Below are 22,714 nucleotides of genomic sequence, written 5' to 3' on the forward strand. Positions count from 1 at the left end.
ATTTCGGGCCTTGTGCCTAGAGTAGAAAAGCCTCCTGAATACTTATAAACTACTGCATTGTTCTAAATGCTCAAAACTGTCGGCTGGTGGATTCTGTGAAACTCTGAGTAACATTTTTTGCAAAGTCTTTCCAGCTTCAAGAGTATTATTGTTTTACACAGGTGTGCTCACACGTGTGTGTGTGTGCATAGGTATGGTGATGTAAACCGAAAAGTAGAATTCAAAACAAGAGCATATGTATTTATTATTATTATTATTATTGTTGTTGTATTAAGGAATGGTCATTTTGCCAGTTTAGCCAATAAAAACACATGCACTATATATTTGGTGTTACTTTGCTTCAGCGTTATTTATTTTTTACATTAATCTTATTTTTATTGGCTAAACTGGCAAAATGACCATTCCTAAATACAACATCTGTTTTGACATACAATTTCAAATCAAAAATCTTGCCAAACAAATATATAAGCGTAAATTATTATTAATAATAATCAGTAGAAGTTACAGAGTGGCTCAAGAACCAATAGTTTTGTGCATTGGCATTTACCATTTTGCTAAGTGCCAATGCACAAAACTCTTGGCTCTTGGGTGCCACTCTGTAACTTCTGCTGATTATTAATAAAAAACATATGCACACACACACAAACACACACATAAAGTAATTTAATTTACTTACACACAATGGGCAGCTGTAATTATATGCCGGTTATCAATTAAAGATCCTCCACATATTTGATTCCTACTTTTGATAAAAGCCATCCATGGAAATTCACAGTCTTTTGCTTCTCTTCCTCCAATTATGTACGCCATAATGTTGGATGAGAAATTTGGACTTTCTCTTCTGATCCCACATATTTTGTCTGTTGAAGAATAAAGATGGCGAATAAGTTGTCTTTGTTAGATTCAAGGGGATCTAAATCTATGGAACTGATGTTGTTTATCTCAAAGTCAACAGAGAAAAAAAGGAAGAGAACAGAAGATTGGCTAAAGATGATTTCTTGTAACTCTCAAAGAAGAACAGAAAACTAAAATATAACATAAATCAATACAGAACATTTCGCATCAGTTCTTCAATATGACAATCAAAGGTTTTTAAGCAACTTTCAATGAAATATCCCTGTGGAAAGAATGGTTGTTTTATAATCCAAGCCTTTAGCAAAAAGGACCTTTAACTCTTGCAGAAATCAGAAACCAGTGATAGATTGGTTTTGGAATACTACCCACAAATCCTATCAACATTAAATTAGTGTTAGTACAAGATATAGACATAGCTTCTTAGGGGAAGGCATGGCTATAGGGACACTTTCCTTTCAACAATTGCCTTCCTGCTCCCAACCTCACCATTGGTCATGATATCCTAAACATCGAGAGATAATGTAGAGCAGCGAGGAAACCCTTTTGTCTTGTAGGGTACAAAGCAACATCAGTACTGCTAGGATAAAATACCACCAGTACATTCTTAAGGAATGAAGCCAGTATAATCCAATTGATGTGTAATGTCAGTGTGCATGTATGACAGAGTGTAAGTACCTTGAGAGAAAAGTTGGATCTAAGAAGCATCAGATGTGGTGAGCAAGAGAGACAACTGCACTGGTATGGTCATGTGGTGGGAATGGATGAGGATAGCTGTGTAAAAAAGTGTCCACACCCTAGCGGTTGAGGGAACCTGTAGAAGAGGTAGACCCCAGGATAACATGGGATGAGATGGTGAAGCACAACCTTTGAGCATTAGGCCTCACCGAGGTAATGACTAGTGACCGACACCTTTGGAAATATGCTGTGCTTGAGAAGACCCGGCAAGCCAAATGAGACCATAACCTGTGGCCTATGCCAGGGGTGTAACCAGCCCACTTATGCACACCTTTCCTTCCTTGGACACTAAACTCTGCTTGCGAAGACCTGTTGAGGCAAGTGAAATCGAAATCAAATTTGATGACTGGCATCCATGCTAGTGGAGCACTAAGAGCACCATCTGAGCGTGACCATTGCCAGAGCAGCTGACTAGCATCTGTGCCAGCGGCATGTAAAAAGCACCATTCGAGTGTGATTGTTACCAGCGTTGCCTCACTGGCACTTGTGCTGGTGGCATGTGAAACAAACATTCGAGCAAGGTTGTTGCCAGTGCCACTGGACTGGCTCCTGTGCAGGTGGCATGTAGAAAACACCATTTGAGCATGGCCATTGCCAGTACCGCCTGACTGGCCCTCGTGCTGGTGGCACGTAAAAGCACCCACTACACTCTCAGAGTGGTTGGCATCCAGCTGTAGAAACTCTGCCAGAACAGATTGGAGCCTGGTGCAGCCATCTGGTTTGCCAGTCCTCAGTCAAATCGTCCAACCCATGCTAGCATGGAAAGCGGATGTTAAACGATGATGATGATGATGAATGGCAAAGGAGTAGAAATATCCTGAGGTTGAGAAGACTTTAATTTTGATAAACCTTTCAAATCTTGTTGCCCACGAAAGAAGCATGCAACAGACTCTGTGTAGTGGATGATGTTGGGAAGGGCATCCAGCCATAGAAACCATGTGAAAATAAGACATACATGTGAGGCATGGTTTGTTGGTGCAACTGGGTGGGGTGGGGGGCACTAACTCTGAATAACAACTGACCTGGTCTGGGACAAGCCACCTAACCCATACCCGCATGGGAAGTGGAAGTGAAAATTATAATGGTGATGATATATAAACGATGACTTACTTATTGGGTTGCCACACTTACATGCATAACTAATGGCATTGAAGGAGTTGTAGAAGCATAAATAATAGAACTGGTGTTCAGTTTGGTAAATTCTGTAAAAGTGTTCAGTCAATTGTTTCACAACTGGACAACTTATGGAATCAAAGGCACAGCAATCTGAAAAAGAAGGGAAAAAAATTCTTGTAAACACAAATAATGCATCATTTTGCTGTCTGTCGGTCTGCCTGTCTCTCTCTCTATCTCTCTCACTTTTTCTTCTTTGTGAGTGTGTGGTTGAGAAGCTTTGTAAGCATATGGTTCCAGGTTCTGTCCCACTCCATGGCACCTTGGATAAGAACCTTCTGCTATAGTCCTGGGCCAACTAAAGCCTTGTGAGTGGATTTAGTGGATAGAAATTGAAAGAAGCCCATCATGTATGTATACACATACATACATTCACATATATATATAGGGAGAGTTTACAAAAAAAAAAACAAAAGACGAAGACAGGTGGTGTACAAAACAAACGGATGTATTAGTATAACGCTCAGGAATAGAAAAAGTCTTTTATGTTTTGAACCTACGCTCTTCTACAGAAAGGGACACAGAAAAAAAAACAAGAAGAGAAACAAGGAGAGAAAAATGTGTGTAGTGGCTACCGATCTATCATGCCGACTGATATATATATATATATGTAGAGAGAGAGAGAGAGAGAGAGAGAGAGAGAGAAACACATGATGTCTATATCATATTTAAATGTATGTGTAACGGGAACTCGTTGCTTCTTACACTTTTGGGGTGCAACTCAGGTGCAACACAATTTCCGTTCTTTAATTTCCAGAATCCACCAGTCAAGGAACACGAACGCAACCTTAAAAATATATATATTCTTTATTTTCTTATCCACAGAAAGAAGTAAGGTGGTATATTGGTATCCACTTGGTTCTGGTGTGGCAAGGCTGAACTTTAACACTTGTAAGAATCTTACAACAAGTTCAGCAGCAAAACAGAGCAGGTCAAATCTTAGCGTCCAGAGACAGCGGAGAAAATAGGTCTGCTACAATCTCGTATGAAGGCGTTCTCCTACTATCCGTGTCTCTCTGTGTCCTTGTTAAGGGAACGCTGTCCCTCGCCTATCAGCTAATGCCACATCAGCAATTCCTTCTTCAGTCTTCGCGCATGTCTGAGAGGGCACTTCCCTTCTGCCTTTCCAGAAGGCTCCAACCCCGCACACGCACACTGAAGAAGGACGTTCCGCACCCGCACACTGAAAATGACGTTGCGCGCGCGCACTGTTGTATAACGTCACTACATATGCAACGTATGAGCGAGCTTGAACCTTGCCATCATGGGATGGTTGTGAATGAACATCATCATTGTTTCTTTCCCATCCATGAAAAACATGTCTGACCATTGGGAAATATTACTTTGTTTGGAAACAGGCGATGGTTGGCAGCAGGAAGGGAGTGGGAAAAATCTGCCTCTACGAATTTCATCTGACCTCTGCAAGCATGGAAAAATGGGCATTAAATGATGATGATGATGATGATGAAGGAGCATAGTCTGAAATGTTGAACTCCATTCTTTTCTCTCTCCTTTCAACGTAATAAAGTACATTGAAAGGAGGAAGAAAACCTTCACATGTACATATATGAACATACATACATGCATACATACACACACACACAGACATACACTGCTATTCATGTTTGCACACATACATACATATATACTTACATGCATTTATCGGTTATTGCCGTTGTTTACCCTTCCCTTTCAGTGTAGTTTGTTTTACTTCGCCCCCCCCCACCCACCATCACGCCATTTTTATATGTACAAAGTTCGAATGATCGCCCGTCCTTCTTTAAACAATAAATCCATCTGCACTAAACAGTGAACAGTAGACAGCCGACAGTCAGGTCAGGTTTAATTATGTAAGAAACCATTGTTAAGCAGAAAGTAAATAGGATTTATGGCTCGACATAGATCTAGCCTGAAGCTGTCTGCTTCCCTATAATTAGGGGCCGACACAATGGGTAATAACAATAGTTGGGAGGAGGAAAAGTCATTTTAGATCTTATAGAACGTTTTTTTTTTTTATTGTTCATTGTAATGAATAACATCTCTTGCGATATTTTCTTCCTCCACGAAAACATAACGATGTGTTTACACAAATGAGATGGAGGTGTTTACATTCAAGGCAAGGCAAGGCAAAGTCGACCTCGGCGGAATTTGAACTCAGAACGTAGCGACGGACGAAATACCGCTAAGCATTTCACCCATCATCATTCATCATTGTTCGACCGTGGTCGAGACAATGGAATTTACCATGCTACGCCAGACTTCACGGTCCATCATGGCATTACGGAGGTCCTGTTGCTGGATGCCTGTATCCCTGGAGATTACATCAGGGTAGGAGAGTAAAGACGAATGGGTTCTGTTACCAGCATATAACATAGGCAAATCCAGGGACGATGTGCTGACATTCTATTGTTTTCAGTTTGGCTGTTATTGCAACAATCTGTATTTGTCTGTAGGAATACAGAAATGGAGAATGTTGTGAAGACAGCAGAAGAACTCTGTTCAACGATACGCGAAATGTTGGAGAAAAAAGAAAAATTTAACACCAGTTTGGACAGCAATCTTCGTTGTGGCTAAAGTATGGATGTGATTAAAGATTCATAGCCTCAAATCTATAATCAATTGATTCTGAAACGGTGCGCTACTGGCTGTAGCGAAGAGCGGTGTGAATATTTAGAAAATGTTATCAAAGCTTTAAAGAAATTTATACAAGCAACAGAGTATCTTGGAATAGAATGTTATTCTGTAAGTTAGTTAAGCACAAATGGAAATTGTTGTATGATGCTCGGAAACTAAATAGATGATCACTAGGGGGAAAGGAAGAGGTTTAAGGTGGTGGGAGAGAAGGAGAGATAGAGAGAGAGAGAGAAAGAGAGATAGTGTATTTACGTATGAGAGAGAGAGGGAAAAGTGGATATTTAAAACTGTTTCCATGACACCAAAACTTATTGGAAGTGAGAACTAAAAACCAATACTAGGCAAGAGGGAAACCGGTTTCACCTCACTACTGGAGAAACGGAAGGTTTCTTACCAGTGAATTCCCAACAATATTTTTCTAAGCAGAATTGATAGATATAGCGAAAAAGAAAGAAGTTAAAAGAGGTTTTGCTCAACTTCATTTTTTCGCCTTCTTAACAGAAATCTTACCAGGATGTCATTCTCCTCTTTTATTTTAGGTTTTCTCTGTAAGACAACGTAAATCTGAAAAGCTATGGCGAGATTCATACTCAAAAGATAAAAAAACCCGAAACTAAAAACCAATGCTTTATCCATTCTACGCTCCACTTTCTTCAGAATTCTCTCCATCCTTCTATCAACTTTTTTGCCATTTTCTCCAGGGCCTCACCAATCTTGCCATCAACAACGCTTTCATATAATAAACCAGATTGGATTTCGATACAAATGTTGAAGAGAGGATAATCAATCCTCTTTTGTATGAGAACCTCACATTGCACACTGCACTTGACAAATAAGTAAAAACACTGCAACAGAGTGTACATGGATTGAATGGAAGAATGGAAGTGAGATTCGGCTCAGAAAAGTGCAAGGTAGACTTGAAGAGAGGAAAACTAAGAACACTAATATTGTGTGAGATTAAGAAACAAATAGGGAAGCTAACACAGACCTATAAAGTGTTTAGCAAGACACAGTGTGGTCCCGGGCGTCTTAATAGTATTATGGGCCCCTGACAATGCAATGCACTGGGCCTTATAGTATTTATTTATTGACAGTAAGCTACATAGAACTGGGGCCCCTAAACCAGAGAGGCCCCCACGCAACTGCCAAGTGTGCCCATGCTTTAAGACGATGCTAGTTTAGTCACTAAATAATGCGTAATACACATATATAAAAAGTTAAAAACGAATCTTACAATCACATTTGATTAATGTTTGAAACAAAGAAGGTAACAGACAAAAAGTAAACCTGTCTCAGTGGAGAAAGAGGGAGGGAGAAGGTTGTGTTTAACACGAACACAGAGTAGTAGGATGAGGCTAGAAAGCTATTATAAAATATTAATGCATGACTACAAAATTATCTGGTAAAAAATAACGGACAATTAATATAAATAGCTACAAAATACGAACTTTAAAAAAAAGAAGCTATTTTCTATCTTCAGTAAAACAACGCACATTGTGAAAATATAAAGTCTAAGTTTAAAACGAGGCTACAAAGCGATGGTGAGAAAAGCTCTTCCATGACCATCACCTGGAAAAACTGAAGAGGGTAACAATAGGTGTTGGAAAAGTGCAGTGATGGTTTGAAAAATAAAATATTCAGAGGTGAGACTAGAAGATTCTTGGTTGCAGGACAGGATGAAAGCCTTCACACTCGAAATACCAAAGATATTTTACTGAGCAGAATATAGGCAATAAGTATATAATATCTAATCGTCCGGTCTTAGCCAAGAAAGAATACGTCTGGAGGAATGGCAGTGTTCGGACTTAAACTACTATTCATAACTCTAAAGTCACATGATTTTTAAGTTACTTAGAAATTTAGTTCTGCATTTAAGCATGATATAGTGTAAATGGGTATTTTGTGAATACTTTGAAATATAAACCTTGTATCTTTATTATCACATTACAACATATGATTTTCCAATTTTCAGTCGCATATCAACACTTCAAAACTATAAAGCCACCGACACATTTCCATTTCTTTTCAGATTGTTTCGGAAAATATTCGACTCAATCGTATTCACCGGGATCCAGATTACGTTCCCAGTATGCCTAAAGCTACAAAGCTTTCCGAAACTGAACAAGGGAAGGTTCTTGCACTGAAAGCGGAAGGAATAAGTAACTGGAAGATTGCCAAGAAGACTCGGCGAAGCAGAACGTCAATGGGCAATTTTCTGAAAGATCCTGACGGTTGCATCAAAAAGGGATGAAAGGGCCATTGTCAAAGCTGTGAAGAAGACACGCTGCTTTTCTGTTTTCAAAATCAAGACATCAGTAGGAGGAGGAACCTCGACATCCCCCGTAAGAAGAGTGATTTTGATCCATGGTTACAAGGGCTGGTCCTAGGAATTTTTCGAAGGGAGGGCACAAGGTCAGAAGGGAATACAATCCTAGGAGAAAAGGGCGTGATCCTCAGCTCCCCCTCCCTCTTAGGTCCGTCCCTGGTTACCATCCGAAGAAGCGGCTATGGCGTCCGCTATCGTCTTCTTCTCACAAAGCTGTTAGATTGGAGTTTGCTCAGCAGCATCAGACGTCGGATGGCGAATGGACCAGGGCTTTGTTTTCTGATGAGGAAAAATGGAACTCGGATGGCTCCAACGATTATAAGTATTACTGGACAGATAAATGTATACAAAATTCTACTTATTCCAAGTGGGAGAACAGCAGAGGAGGTCTTATGGTGTGGGGTGCAATATCTGCCAATGGGAAGCTACCACTTGTCATCATGGATGACCGTTTCAATGCTACACAATACATCGACATATTCCAATAGGACAATGCTCCAATTCATAAAACAAGGGCAACTTTGGATTTCCTCCATGCAATTGGGGTTGAAGTCACGCCATGGCCAGCAAGAAGTCCCGATCTTAATCCTTCAGAAAATTCCTGAGGATATCTCCCGAATGTTGTGTATAGCGAAGGCAAGCAGCATTCACCTGTTGATGAACATCAAACGGCAATAAAGAAGGCCTGGGAAGCGCTTCCACCCGATCTGCTGCTGAGATTGATTGGGAGTACGAAATCACGTGTCTTTGAAGCAATTCAGAAAGGTGGTGGTCAGACACACTATTGTTGATGTATTGCACGAGAATATCATTGAAATATCTCATAACTTCCCTGTTTTGCATCATCTTTCCAACATTATTCAACCTGGTGTTATAGTTTTGAACAGGGGCTTTCTGGCTGTGTATGTTTTTTCCACTTATCTAATTTATTTTGGATTTCAATAAATTTGAATATTGCAATGCCTTCTTTTATTCCATTTCCTGTCTAAAGGTGAGTTTCATGAATCTGGGTAGTATAGTTCGCTAGAAGAAAAAAAAAGAAAGAAAAAAAGAAACAGACAGTGCTCTGGCTTTATAGTTTTGAAGAGCGGTTTACATACATTGGTAGATATAGCAGCAGCAGCATAAATAAAGCTAAGATTTTTCGTGGTGATAATGATGATGATGATAATAATAATAATAACCTCCTTATAACAATATAACACAAGAGAATTAATTTAGCAAAGCATGGAAAGTTGGAAGGTTGAGTTAACGTCATGTGGTAAAGCGCTTAGAGAGGTCAGAATCAAGAAGTGATAAACCAGACGGACCGGGAAACGAGGAAGAAGATGACAATTTATGGAGCTTTACAACCTAAAAGTGACGTGCATAGGATACACCTATCACGAGAAGATGGAGGAAGAGCCGTGAGAGGCTGCGAAGATTGCATAAGAAGCGAAGAAAAGTCATGGTTGGTGTATTCGGAACAGTACAGACCCATTACTCATGGGAATTAAATTGGCTGGGATCATAGACACAGAGTCTTGCACCAATAAAGAGGAGTTGAAAAGAAGACTACAAGGTTGATAGACAAAGCGATGCATGGGAAATTCCTAAGACATATGGATAAAGACACTAATTTTGGAAAGATATACAAACATGAGACATGGGCCTGGATGATGGAAGGAGATTTGAAAAAATGAACGGGGCTCTTATTTGTGCTGCTCAAGAGAAAGCATTAAGAACTAACTACATAAAATTCCACATTGATAAAACGATCGAAATCGCCATTGTGCAGAATGTTTGGTAATTTTGAAGAAACTCCAAACCACGTTGTATGTGAATGAAGCTCTTTGGCACAGCAGGAATACAAGAGATGGCATGACAATGTTGATGGAATTGCACATTGGTGGTTTTTATGTGGGAAATTCAACTTGAATGAGCTGACAAGGCCGCTGGCTGTAATGAAAACTGATGTGGTGAAACTGCAACGGGATTTCAATGTGCAATGCAACGATGTGATTGAAGCAGGAAGACCTGGTTTGACCCAGATTGAGAAAGAAGAAAGACATTGTTGGATTATTGACGTCGCTCTCACAGGAGATACCCACGTGGTAGAGAAGGAGAATGGCAAAATGGATAGGCACCAAGATTTAAAGTATGAGTTAGTACGTTTTTGGGAACTGAGGAATATGGAGGTTATACCTATTGTGAGAGGGGAACTTGGAAGCATGACAAACCAATTTCAGAAGTGGTTTGTCAAACTTGGACTTACTATCAAGACTGAGATGCTGCAGAAAACAGAACGACTTAGAAGAGCCAGGATTGTGAGAAGAGTTGAGAGGACCCATGGTCATTACTTATGATGCACACCTGATAAAGAGATATCGAAGTGTGGTATAATGCACCTGAAAAGAGGCAAGGTACAGTCGTCCCTAGCAGGGATAGAATTAATTACCTAATAGAGAACTGATTAAACAAGTTGAAAAGGAAGGCTATATATGCCTTGGCATACTAGGGTTCAACGAAATCAGGAAGAAGGAAATGAAAGAACAACTGAGGATGGAATCTTTCCGAAGACTGAGGTTGGTGTTGAGCTGTTGAGCGAACTTCTTCGTTCCAGAGCTCGCAAGATGGGAGAAGTCCGAAATGTGGTCCTTTGCTATTCGTAAGACCCGCAGAAGAAAAAGCAGGACAACCCCCGACACCGAGAGCATCGACGGATGGATGAATGCGCATCCAGGCTCAGCGGTTGCGTAGGAAGTCAGAGACAAGAAACAGGAAGAAAGAGTGAGGGAGAAAGTTGGGGCAAAAGAGTACAACCGGGGCCGCCACCACACCCTGCCGGAGCCTCGTGGAACTTTTAGGTGTTTTCGCTCAATAAACACACACAACGCCCGGTCTGGGAATCGAAACCACGATCCTCCGACTGCGAGTCCGCTGCCCTAACCACTGGGCCATTGCACCTTTGAGGTTGGTGTTGCGCTCGAAATTGACCGGATCAGTTGCCAGGATTGTATCGAAACAGGGAAACAGCTTAGGGTCGTATGTAAAAATACCGTTCAACCATTGTTGAAACGTGTGAAGAAGTCCGGTGTCATTAAAGCTGATAACTATATAAAGAAAGAAAAACTGAATGAGGAAAAGAACACACGCACACACACACACACACACACACACACACACACACACATACACATACATACACACACACACACACACACACACACACACACACACACACACACAGAAATAGTATGGAAAGAGAAAAGAATGTAAGGTCAGTTTGCAAGCACCCGTACGCCAAGACAAATACAGAAGACCGGTGGATATGGACGAGAAGGAGTGACCTGAAGATAGAGACAGAAGCATTCATATGTGCAGCACAAAAATAAGCATTAAGGACTAACTATGCGAAGTGCAGAATCGACAACACTACTGACAGCGACAAATGCAGAATGTGCGGTGAGAGAAGTGAAACGGTATGGTACATCGTTAGTGAATGCCCGAAATTGGCACAACGCGAATACAAAAGATGCCATGACAATGTGGCAAGAATGATCCATTAGGAGTTCTGTAGAATTACGGCTTACAAAGAGCAAACCCGAGAAAGTCACCGAAAATGAAAACTGCAAAATCTTGAGGGATGCAATGATTCAGTGAGACCATCTGATCAGACATAAGAAACCGGACATTGTTGTGGTGAATGAAAAAGAAAGAACCTCTGTTATTTGTTATGGCCTTGGTCCAACTTTCTGTAGTCCTACGTAAAATCAACGTGCATTATGAACTGAGAAAGAATGAACCTTGTCTCAACCATCTCCTCTTCATGGATGATTTAAAACTGTTCACAAAAACAGAGCCTGAAATGGAGAGGCTGGTTGAGACTGTGCAAATGTGCAAATGTGCAGCAAGGATATAGGGATGGAATTCGGTATCTCAAAGTGTGCGGTGCTTACTTTGAAGCGGGGGGGGGAGTAAATTGTAGGGGCATAGAATTGCCAAATGGAGAGAGAGTGGAAGACTCGGATGATTATGGGTACAAGTACCTTGAGATCCTGGAGCCGGACAATATCTGGCACAGAGAAATGAAAGACAATGTGACCACTATTTATTTCAAGCGACTTAAACTTCTCTTGAAATCGAAGCTCAACTCAAGGAACCTATAGTCCGCTATAGTGCACTCATCCTGAGATGGATACAAGCGGAGATTGACCGACTCAATCACACTACCCGAAAGACGATGACAATGAATGGTGCCCTCCACTCTAAGGTAAATGTACATAGGCTGTACATGAAAAGATGTAAAGGTGGACGTGGGATGATTAGCGTACTGGAGTGCATCAACAGTGAAAAAAGAAACGTGGCAGAATATTTGGTAAACAGCAAAGAAGACCTGCTACAGTATGCTGCTAGTGCAGAAGGAGTTAACAAAAATGGACTTGAGAGTGGTCATGAATTCCGAACAAGAACGAAAGAGAAAAAACGCTATTCCGTATGGAATTGCATCCATGATCAGTTCCACCGTAAAACCGATAAATTAAAAGACCAGAAAGCATCATGGAGGTGGCTCAACAAGGGTGACCTAAAAAAGAATATTGAAAGCTTAATCGTCGCTGCTCAGGACCAGGCATTGAATACCAATTCAGTCAAAAAGAATATATATCACATAAGTGCGTCGGACCTCTGCAGAATGTGTGGGAAGAAGGTCGAAAGAAGGGAAAGCAAAAATCCTCTGGGACTTTGATTTTCATACTGGCTAAGTGTTAGAGCACCAAAGGCCGGATATAGTAACCTTTAGGAGGGACAAACAAGAATGCCTATCAATCGACATAACAGTGCCAGGAGATCAACATATCATCATGAAAGAAAGAGAAAAAGTTGATAAATATGGAGACCTGAGAATTGGGATGGCTAAGATGTGGCAGCTACGAGAGTTGAACATAAAGGTTATCCCTATTTTCATCGGAGCATTGGGTTCAATACCACCCCTAAATCTGAAAAAAAAAGCATCTGAAAACCTTAGAAATACCCTACATTCTAGACGTACTGCAAAAGTCGGCCTTACTTGGAACTGGACGTATATTGCGTAATGTACTGTTTGTCTGAGGTCCTTGTTGAGACTTGACAAATAGCACAAACCCCCGGTAGACACAATAGCTTCAATCAACAACCTCACGATATTATGTACTGTGTGACATCTATAATAATAATAAGCATGGAAGGAAAAATGTACGGTTAGTTTGCATGAGATATGAATCCCAAGACAGATACAGAGGATCGGTGGTTATGGATGAGGAGGAGTGACCTGAAGATAGAGACAGAAACACTCATATGCGCAGCTCAGGAACAAGCGTTAAAGACCAATTATATGAAGTGCAGAATTGACAACACTACCGATAGCTACAAATGCAGAATGTGTGGTGAGAAGGATGAAACAGTATGGCACATCGTTAGCGAATGCCCGAATTGGCATCAAGCGAATACTAGAGACGACACGACGATGTAGCAAGAATGATCGTTTCGTGTACCCGTGGAAATTACGGCCTACAAGGAGCAAATACGTGGTATGAGTAAATCCCAGAAGGAGTCACCGAAAATGAGAATTGCAAAATCCTGTGGGATGTAATGATCTTGTGTGATCATCCGACCAGACATCGGAAACCGGACATTGTTGTGGTGAATAAAAAAGAAAGAACATGCACGATAATCAGCATAGCATGCCCCAGTAACAGCAGGATCAATGTGAAAAAAAAAGAATAAATAAACATTTATGACGATTTGAAGCGGGAAATACGAAGGTTGTGGTCAGTGAAGAGAGTAGACGTGATACCAATAGTAATTGGTGCACTTGGAAATATCAGCACTCAACTATCAACATGGCTGAAAAAGATTGGTGCAAGTGTGAAGGTAGAATACCTACAAAAATCAGCACTGCTTGGAACCGCAAGAATTCTTCGCAGGGTTCTTGAAGCATGACCAATAAACAAGTGTCACCTTAGTCTACTGGCTATGGACAGCGGACACTTTCCATCATAACCAGCAAAATAAGCTGTGAGATATAATAATAATAATAATAATAATAATAATAATAATAATAATAATAATAATAATAATATAATAATAATAAATCTCTGAACGAGGTATAAACTAACTGCACGACAATGTGAAGTATATTTGCCATCTAAATGTGGCTAACCACTAAGGGTGGATGTTACTGTAGCTTGTAGCCCCAGGAGAACATCTTCTCCAGCTGGCTATTGACTCACTTTCTGTGCCCTATCGGTATGTGCAAAGGGAAGCCGTCCTTCCCATCGTCGACCTGACGTGATAAGCACGAACCGGGTTTCTGGATATTTACCCGTCATTAGCGCACGACAATCACCCGTCTTCGATGCGAAGGGGTCCCAATACAAATACATATATCCTTTTTCCAGTGACTTTTCGTCACTGATCTCGAAAAAGTGTAAACAAGCAATAATAAATCTCTGAAAGAGGTATAAACAGTAACTGGAGCCAACTTGTACAAATGTAAAGCAAAAGTCAAACATAAAATAATAATAATAATAATCGTAAATAGACTGTATATGGAAAGAAAGAATGATGGCAGAGGACTAATTAGTATAGACCATTGTATAAGGAGTGAAAGGAGAACGCTTGCCGAGTATTTGATAAATAGTGATGAAGACCTGCTGCAATATGCCACGAAAGATATGGGTGTAAATGCAGATGAAAAGATGGGCAAGGAAGAATCAAACCAAAGAGCTGAGGGGAAGAGAAAAGAAGGCCTTCTTGAAATGAGAATGCACGGACATTTTGAAAGGAGTACACAAGACGTTAAGGATAATACAGCATCGTGGGCATAGCTTGAACGAGGTGATTTGAAGCGTACCACCGAAAGCCTGGTCATTGCTGCACAAGACCAGGCTCTCGCTACAGATTCAGTGAAGTGTAACATCTATAAAACTTCTGACACCCAGAAAGCCGACCCCGTGGAAAGAGTGTGGAAAATGTGACCCGCTTGGTGGGCCCCACCTGCAAGGTCATGTGCTGTTTATCTTGATATGAGATCACCATGTCGCGCACATATGGCTGTGATGCATGTGCCTAGTGTACCTTTATCAGACGGGTAGTCATGATGGGTATACTGGGCTTTGTATATTTTACCCCAGTGTCACTTTGATGGTATGGACTGCTCTCTCGCTCAATAATAATAATGAGCAAGTATAAAGATCTTGAAATAGAAATTAGCAAAATGTGGAACCTGAAGACTAAAACAATACCTATTGTCATAGGTGCCCTGGGAATGATAACAAAAGGGGCTGATTGCTACCTAGCTCAGATACCAGGAAGCCCCAAAATGGCAGAAATTCAAAAGATAGTGCTCGTGGGAACTGCCCATATCCTACGTAAAATACTTTCTATGTAATCTCAAGTTTAAAAATAAACACATAATTTTCTTATGGTTTCTTGAACATTCCCTAGAACAACACTATGTACAAAACCAAATATATGGCACCCTAGGCATAACACCAACATGAACTTCCAACTTGTTGTCTTTTAAGGTCTCTGGGTGAGACTTGGAGCCAACTTGTACAAATGTAAAACATAAGTCAAACATAGAATAATAATAATAATAATGATGATGATGATGATAATAATCTTTTCTACTCTAGAGATATGGCCTGAAGTTTCAGGAGAGTGTTAACTAACATTGATCCTTTTTGCTTAACTGGTATTTATTTTATCGATCCCGTAAGGATGAAAAGCAAAGTCGATCTCGGTGTGCTAACGATTTTGTCATCTCACTGCCTTAATAATAAGGATGATGACGATGATGATGATGGTAATGGTGGTGGTCGTGATGATGATGATGATGATAGACGACGATGGTGATGGTGGTGGTGATGATGATGATGATCTCTTATTTTAATAATGATAATAATAACATCTAGCGGGGTGAAGTGGGGGCATTATAAGAGCCATTTACAATTTAAGAGGAATTGGAGAAATGAAAGTAGAAGAGGGAATGAAATGAGACAATAGACATGGAAGCTGTAGACCGATTGATTCAGGAATACTCTGACCACTAACAGCATAAGTTCTCGGCCAGATTTTCTTCACCAATTTACAAGCGAACTATTTTTCTTCGCCTCAACCGTTTTTTCCACAGTCACCCACCTTTTGATTGATTCACTGGAAGAGAGAGAGAGAGAGAGAGAGAGAGAGAGAGAGAGAGAGAGAGAGAGAGAGAGAAAGAGGGAGAGAGAGAGGGAGAGAGAGCACTTCCCTCTCCACTCTCGTTTTCTTTTCCGAGTAGGACTTGAAAAAGTCGACGGAGGCTTGACCGGGGGTTCGTATCAGCCCGCAATCCTTTCAGCTTCGCCTATGGCACAACTTCTTTTGGCACATCCACGCGAAAGAGGAGCACTTCATGCTCTGCCTTTTTTGCCTTTTTTAAAGGCAGATGCTTGAGTGATCCTCACGATGGACTCGTCCAGCAGTCGGGTTCGTCCAAAACGTAATGACAGTTATTTGACATAAGCCACAACTCAGCAAAGTTCGAGTACTGCACAAGCGCATCATGCACGGTTTCATTGATCTGCGAGCACCTCAGATAGTCTCGGTTGGCAGCACTTCCATGGCCATTGAGTTAATCTCGAATTACAGAAGCTCTGCCAGGCCAAGGATTTCTGGAAGCAATCCCCAGCCCGAAAGTTCTCCAAAACAGATTATCTAATTTGACTTCGTCGTTGTGTAAAGTTTCCTGGAGAACTTAGTCGTTTTTTTTTACTTACCATGGTATCTCTATGTGGTTAAACTAGAATTTCTACTGACAGCGTTGGCCGACTGGTAAAGGGGAGAGGGGGAGCCCCTGACGATATTCCAAGTGCCAAATGACTAACCCTGGTCTTTTCTTAATCCAAGTCTGCAGTTCTCTCAAAGAGATGAGCTGCGGAAAAACGCATCTAACAAACCGAGACCACATCTGTTCACTATCCAGGAAAATCTATGAAAAGATATAAAATGTGACCACTCCGTCTGTTTTTTTTTTTAGAAAAAGCCTTTCAACCGTGCCCATCCTGTCTTTTCAAAAACGTTCCGTGACCAGCATGCGTTTCAAACGGCAGCACCCATTTTTACTATTAAGTCTTTATGCAGTGGCATTCCGGGCTGCATCGATTATATAATGAGATCGAGTGAATCACCAATACCCCTATCACACATCAAACAGGCAAACTTATAATCAATAATGATTGATAACGGTGTCTTTGACTGGCACAAGGGCATCGAAGGAGGAAGACTACTCAGACGCAAAGCCAAAACGTTTTAATGTGTGTGGAGATTGGGGTGGGGGAAAGAATGCAAAAAAAAAAAAAACATAACAGGATTATAAATATAACAAGTAAAATAATAAATAATTAAAATATAAAATGCATAATAATATTGTAAAAGGGGACAGTAAAATAGGACAAAAAAAGAGGCCCGCGCAAACCCAACGTTTACACCTCAACACAGACAATAGGGGGGCCACGTGTACGGTAGATCTAGAGCAATAGACTTATGGGTCTAAGACAATAATTTATTGGACTGATGGAATCGGTGGAGCATTGGAGAAAATGACTTGTGGTATTTAGTTAGGCGGTGAGCTGGCAGAAACGTTAGCACGCCGGGCGAAATGCTTAGCGGTATTCCGTCTGCGTTACGTTGTGAGTTCAAATTTCGCCGAGGTCGACATTGCCTTTCATCCTTTCGGGGTCGATAAATTAAGTACCAGTTACGCACTGGGGTCGATATAATCGACTTAATACCTATGTCTGTCCTTGTTTGTCCCCTCTGTGTTTAGCCCCTTGTGGGTAATAAAGAAATAGGTATTTAGTTAGGATTACGATCTGAGATCGAATTCCGCGGGACCGGGAAACTCCAATAGCAATAATTTATTGCGATAAAGTATCGTAGAAATGAATGGAATTATAGCAGAAGATTAAGAAGAATGCAGAGATAATCCGTGTATAAACGATATATGAGAGCTGAGACGTACATCTTCGCTAATCACACCACTTCCACCCGTCTTTGATAAAAATTAAACGAACTGAAGACTAAGATAAATAAATTAATTAATTAATAAATAGATAGACAGATAGATAAATAAATAAATCAAAGGAGACTTACATCTCGAAGAAATTGCGTTGACAAACGTTGATGAATTCCGACAGATAGTATTGCTGTTTAAGTAGAAACTATTGAGGACGTTTTGAAAATCCACCCCGCCCGCACATTCTGGACTTACTTCAACAACTAACAAAGCCAGTGAAAATATCAACATTAACATCGTTCGTATATCACAGCAGACGTCAAGCAGACGGTCTTCACCTGTAAATCTATACTCTTTCCTCTTTCTTTTCTACACTACCCCTCTAATATCCTTTTAGCTCCTGCTTTTCCTCCACATATTAGTTGCTCTCTCTCTCTCTCTCTCTCTCTCAACCTTCTCCCTCTTTTCTATATTATTTACTTCCTCACAACATATCTATCTATCTATCTATCCATCCATCCATCTCTATCTATCTATCTATCTATCTATCTATCTATCTATCTATCTATCTATCTATCTATCTATCTATCTATCTATCTATCTATCTGTGTCTTTCGCTCTGTCTTTCTGTGTGTGTGTCTGTCTGTTTTCTCTGTCTGTCTGTCTGTATCTCTCTCTCTCTCTCTCTCTCTCTCTATCTATCTATCTATCTGTCTGTCTGTCTGTCTGTCTGTCTGTCTGTCTCTGTCTCTGTCTGTCTGTCTTTCTGTCTCTCTTTCTCTCTCTCTCTCTCTCTCTCTCTCTCTATCTATCTATCTATCTATCTATGCATCCCCACCTACCACACAAATATCTTTTAGTTTTTCACTTGTTTCAGTCTTTAGACCGCTGCCATGCTGGAGCACTGCTTTGAAGTGCTTTAGTCGAACAAATGGACCCATGTGCCGGTTTTTTGAAGCCTTGTTCTCATTGTATCGGTATCTTTTGCCGAACTGCTATGATACGGAAAAGTAAACAGACCAAACACAAAGAAACATACATACATACGCATATATACATACATGTGTACGCGTGCATGTATATATATATATGTGTGTGTGTGTGTGTATATATATATATGTATTGACAGGGAAAGAGAGAGAGAGAGAGAGAGAGATGTATGCGTATTTAAATGTGTGTATATCTATCTGTAAATGTAACTTATATATGTGTAAATATATCTGTGTGTGTGTGTGTGTGTGTGTGTGTGTGCGTGTGTGTGTGTATGCATGTATTTAGGTGTGGCGGTGTGGTTAAGAAGCTTGCTTCCCCACCACATAGTTTCATTTCAGTCCCACTGCGTGGTACCTTGAGCAAGTGTCTTCCACTCTCGTCTGTGAGTGGATTTGGTAGACGGAAACTGAAAGGAACTCCGTCACACACAGATACACACACACACACACACACACACACGCACGCAACAATACCTTGTATATTTCTCCGGTATTTCCAGCATTTTAGAATTAACATGTGCACAAAATGCACTTGTCTTGCGGCATGATTATTTTGGCATTTATTGTGAGTGGAGAGAATTGCGAATCCAGTTTAGGATTTTATTCGCGTTCTCTGTAAACGACAGATGAGTGAAGCTCTGACAAACTTTAGCAACTCTAATAACCCGTTCATATGATATGAGGCTTCCATAAAGTGATGGTATGTTGTCAACGTAATGACGGTCCCATGAAAGGGAAGAATACTACTACTATTTAGCCCTAGGAAACATCGTTTCCAATTGGCCATGACACATTTTCTGTGTCCTTGTTTTCAAAGGGGAGATAAGCACCTCCACCCAGCAAAGTCAGCATCCAGAGACTAGTTTCAGAGTCATTGCTCATCATCAGTCTGGAGTAGCATGGCTTGCTAGCTGTCCATGCTTATTCGCCTTTGAAAACATATAGATATGTTGTAGCATTCTTCCCTTTCCTGGGACTGCCACATTAAGCTGACAGCATACCTTCACTTTATCGTGCTGCTACTATATAGATCTCTCTGAAAGATTTAGAAATGTAACAATTCTATGAGGCTGAACACCAAGAAAGTCAATATACTGAAAATATTAATGTTACAAATAGACTCAGAAAGAGTGGATGCCATTGAAAGAATGAACACTGTGTTCTACAAGTTTGTTGTGTGTGTGTGGTGTCCTTTGACGCAGGTCCTGCAGACTGTAGTGGTATGCTTGGTGTTCTCAGCTCGATGTTTCCGCCCTCTGCGGTGCTCCTTGTCAAGCTCTTCTGACGCTAAAAGAAATGGAATTTGTAAGTCCTTTTCTGGCGAGTATACAGAATGTAATTCTGCCGGTCAGGAATCTTACAGTACCTCCTCGCAATGCGTCATAGGAAACCGAGTTCCTTGGAGTCCCAAGCTAAACTGTGAAAGATCTCGGTGCGTGCATGACCTACCAGTTGGTGGACAGGCTCTTCTACTTACTAATTCACCCTCTACTGCCTCGGAGGGTGTGTCTACATAGGCTAAGGCTAGAAGAGAACTCTAAATACAAATTCACCTGTTCCCAAGTAGGTTATGCTTATTTAAGTCTAAATATCCCCGAAAGAAAATCAGGAGTGGCAACCTCTCTGGTAGTAAGATGGATATGTCTCATTCAGACAGCTCTTGCATCCAGCAGTACCTCTCAGTTGTCTTGATTCCGATTTTCCATTTGATACCAGGAGAGCAGGAAGAGAGGGTGTGGTAGCTGCTGCATGATTCTACCTCAGCTTAAAAACCTTGTGCAAGTCAGCGCAACTTTACAAATTTGGAAATCCTGTGGTGATGGAAGGATGTCGATAACAGCAAATCTGCAAAGCTGGAAGCTGTCGATCACAAACTAACACACACACAAGTCGGCTCCGGTTATAAGGTCGTTGTTTGGTAAAAGAAGGAATCCTGAGCTCCGACAGACCCTTGAGGGTGTTAGCAGCCCTATTCAGGAACTCACGGCTCACCTCTCTCAATACGAGCAAGATATCCCCAAAAGTTGTTGCTTCATTTCTTCCTGGTCAGCTGACCACGGCTAATGGTATCCCAAAACCGCATTCAAAATATCAGGACGCAACGTATACCACTGAAGTTGGGTGCATGGAATGCAAGCGTTATGACAGACCTGCAAGAAGGTTGCTCTTGTTAGGAAAGAATTTTCAAGGGACAGTATTGACGTAGCTGCTATTGCTGTTGCTGTTGAGCGAAGCGGTCTTCGTCCCAGTGGGAGAAGTCCGAAACGTAGTCCTTTGCTATTCGTAAGACCCGCAGAAGAGAAAGCAGGTCAACCCTCGACACCGAGAGCATCGACGGATGGATGAATGCGCATCCAGGCTCAGCGGTTGCGTAGGAAATCGGGGACAAGAAACAGGAAGAAAGAGTGAGAGAAAGTTGGAGCGAAAGAGTACAACAGGGGTCGCCCCTCCCCCCCTGCCGGAACATCGTGGAGCTTTGGGTGTTTTCGCTCAATAAACACACACAACATCCGGTCTGGGAATCGAAACTACGATCCTCCGACCGCGAGTCCGCTGCCCTAACTACTGGGCTATTGCGCCTCCACTTGATGTAGCTGCTTAAGGAAAACAGGTCTGGCTACACATTCTACGGCTCAGGGAAGGATAAGGATGACAAGCATGAAACTAGTGTAGCATCTGCAGCGAAGAACAGCCGAGAAAAAAACCTCACCATCATCCCGGGAGTTATAAATGATTGGCTTATAATTCCGAGACTATCAACAAAAGGGAACAATTTTCTCAACCTTCTAAGCCGCTGTTTCCACGATGGCCAATGATCAAACATCCAAAACGAAGTTCTACAAAGATGCGTCGTCCTTAATTACAGCCATTCCCACCAAAGAAGAACTCATATTGTTGGGTAACTTCAATGCCAGAGTCAGAACCGATGAAGGAACATGGTAGGGTAAGTTAGGAACTAATAGAGTTAGCAGCTTCAATTTCAAACATGAACTTCTGTTGCTAACAGTCGACAATCATCCGCTCCAAGGTGTAAAGAAACTCGTCAAACTTGGAAGTGCACCGTCAAGATGTGTTTCCATTGATGATGAAATGAACGCAAAGGTTGCAAGATCCAGCTTTGCATTTGGACTTTTCCTTGACAAGGTTTGAGAAAGACTTGATTTGACTATAATGACAAAACTCGATGTATACAAAGCTGTTGTGGTGACCACATTACTTTATGGACGTGAAAGATGGACAGTTTACCAAAGATACGCAAAATATCTCTACCACTTTCACCTAACATATCTGCGAAAAATTCTCAACATCAAGCGGCAAACCCTAATACGGTTGTGCTCAAGAAAGCTGGTAAGTCAAGTATATATGCTTTCCTAATTAAATTCCAGCTGCTGTAGAATGGTCATGTAGCCCGACTCCAGACTCTCTAAATAGATTTTCTTTGATGAACAAGCGATTGGCTCTCGGTCACGTGGAGATACAAAGGCACCGAAGACAACATTCAAAAAGTGTCACTTAGAACAATCTACGTGGGAACGTCTTATTCAAGATCACACATTGTCGTGTAGTGATGTGTACCCTGAAGTACAACATACAGAAAAACGAAGCGTGATAATACAGTTGACATAAACCGCGTTTATCCATAGAAACATTTTAACCAATCAAACTTTCTAATAGATAATTCGCTTATAATCAGATGTCACTATATGATCAGACCATGTCGCCAAAGTTAGTTACTGTAATATCTCTCTATATATAAATGGCAAAATGTCTGTGTGTGTGTGTATCCTTTATACAAATCTACAATTTTTCATTTAGAGGGTTCGCACTTTCTATGGTCATTCAAAACCGTCCAAGGGTGGTCGTGCACATCTTTAAATTTCCCCAGTAACCCCGCAAAGCCATTAAAAAATCAATAGAAATGACTGTGAATTTTCTATCCAAAAGCCAATCAAAATGCCCGAAACTTGATACGCCAAATGAATG

At 41.0% G+C, this 22,714-nt stretch overlaps 1 protein-coding gene across 1 annotated transcript in view; it reads right to left on the reverse strand.

Annotated features, from left to right (window-relative positions):
• Positions 1 to 18,125, reverse strand: part of LOC115211122 (venom protease) — a 32,724-nt gene extending 14,599 nt beyond the window's left edge. The window contains exons 1-3 of the mRNA XM_029780056.2: positions 17,876 to 18,125; positions 2,701 to 2,856; positions 677 to 860 (exon numbers count right to left, since the gene is read on the reverse strand). Coding sequence (XP_029635916.1) covers positions 677 to 860; positions 2,701 to 2,856; positions 17,876 to 18,035 — 500 coding nt within the window. The 5' untranslated portion in view covers positions 18,036 to 18,125. The remainder of the gene's footprint in view (positions 1 to 676; positions 861 to 2,700; positions 2,857 to 17,875) is intronic.
• Between the last annotated feature and the right edge of the window lie 4,589 nt (positions 18,126 to 22,714).

This window comes from Octopus sinensis, linkage group LG4 (genome assembly GCF_006345805.1).
Source record: "Octopus sinensis linkage group LG4, ASM634580v1, whole genome shotgun sequence".
NCBI classification, from domain to species: domain Eukaryota; kingdom Metazoa; phylum Mollusca; class Cephalopoda; order Octopoda; family Octopodidae; genus Octopus; species Octopus sinensis.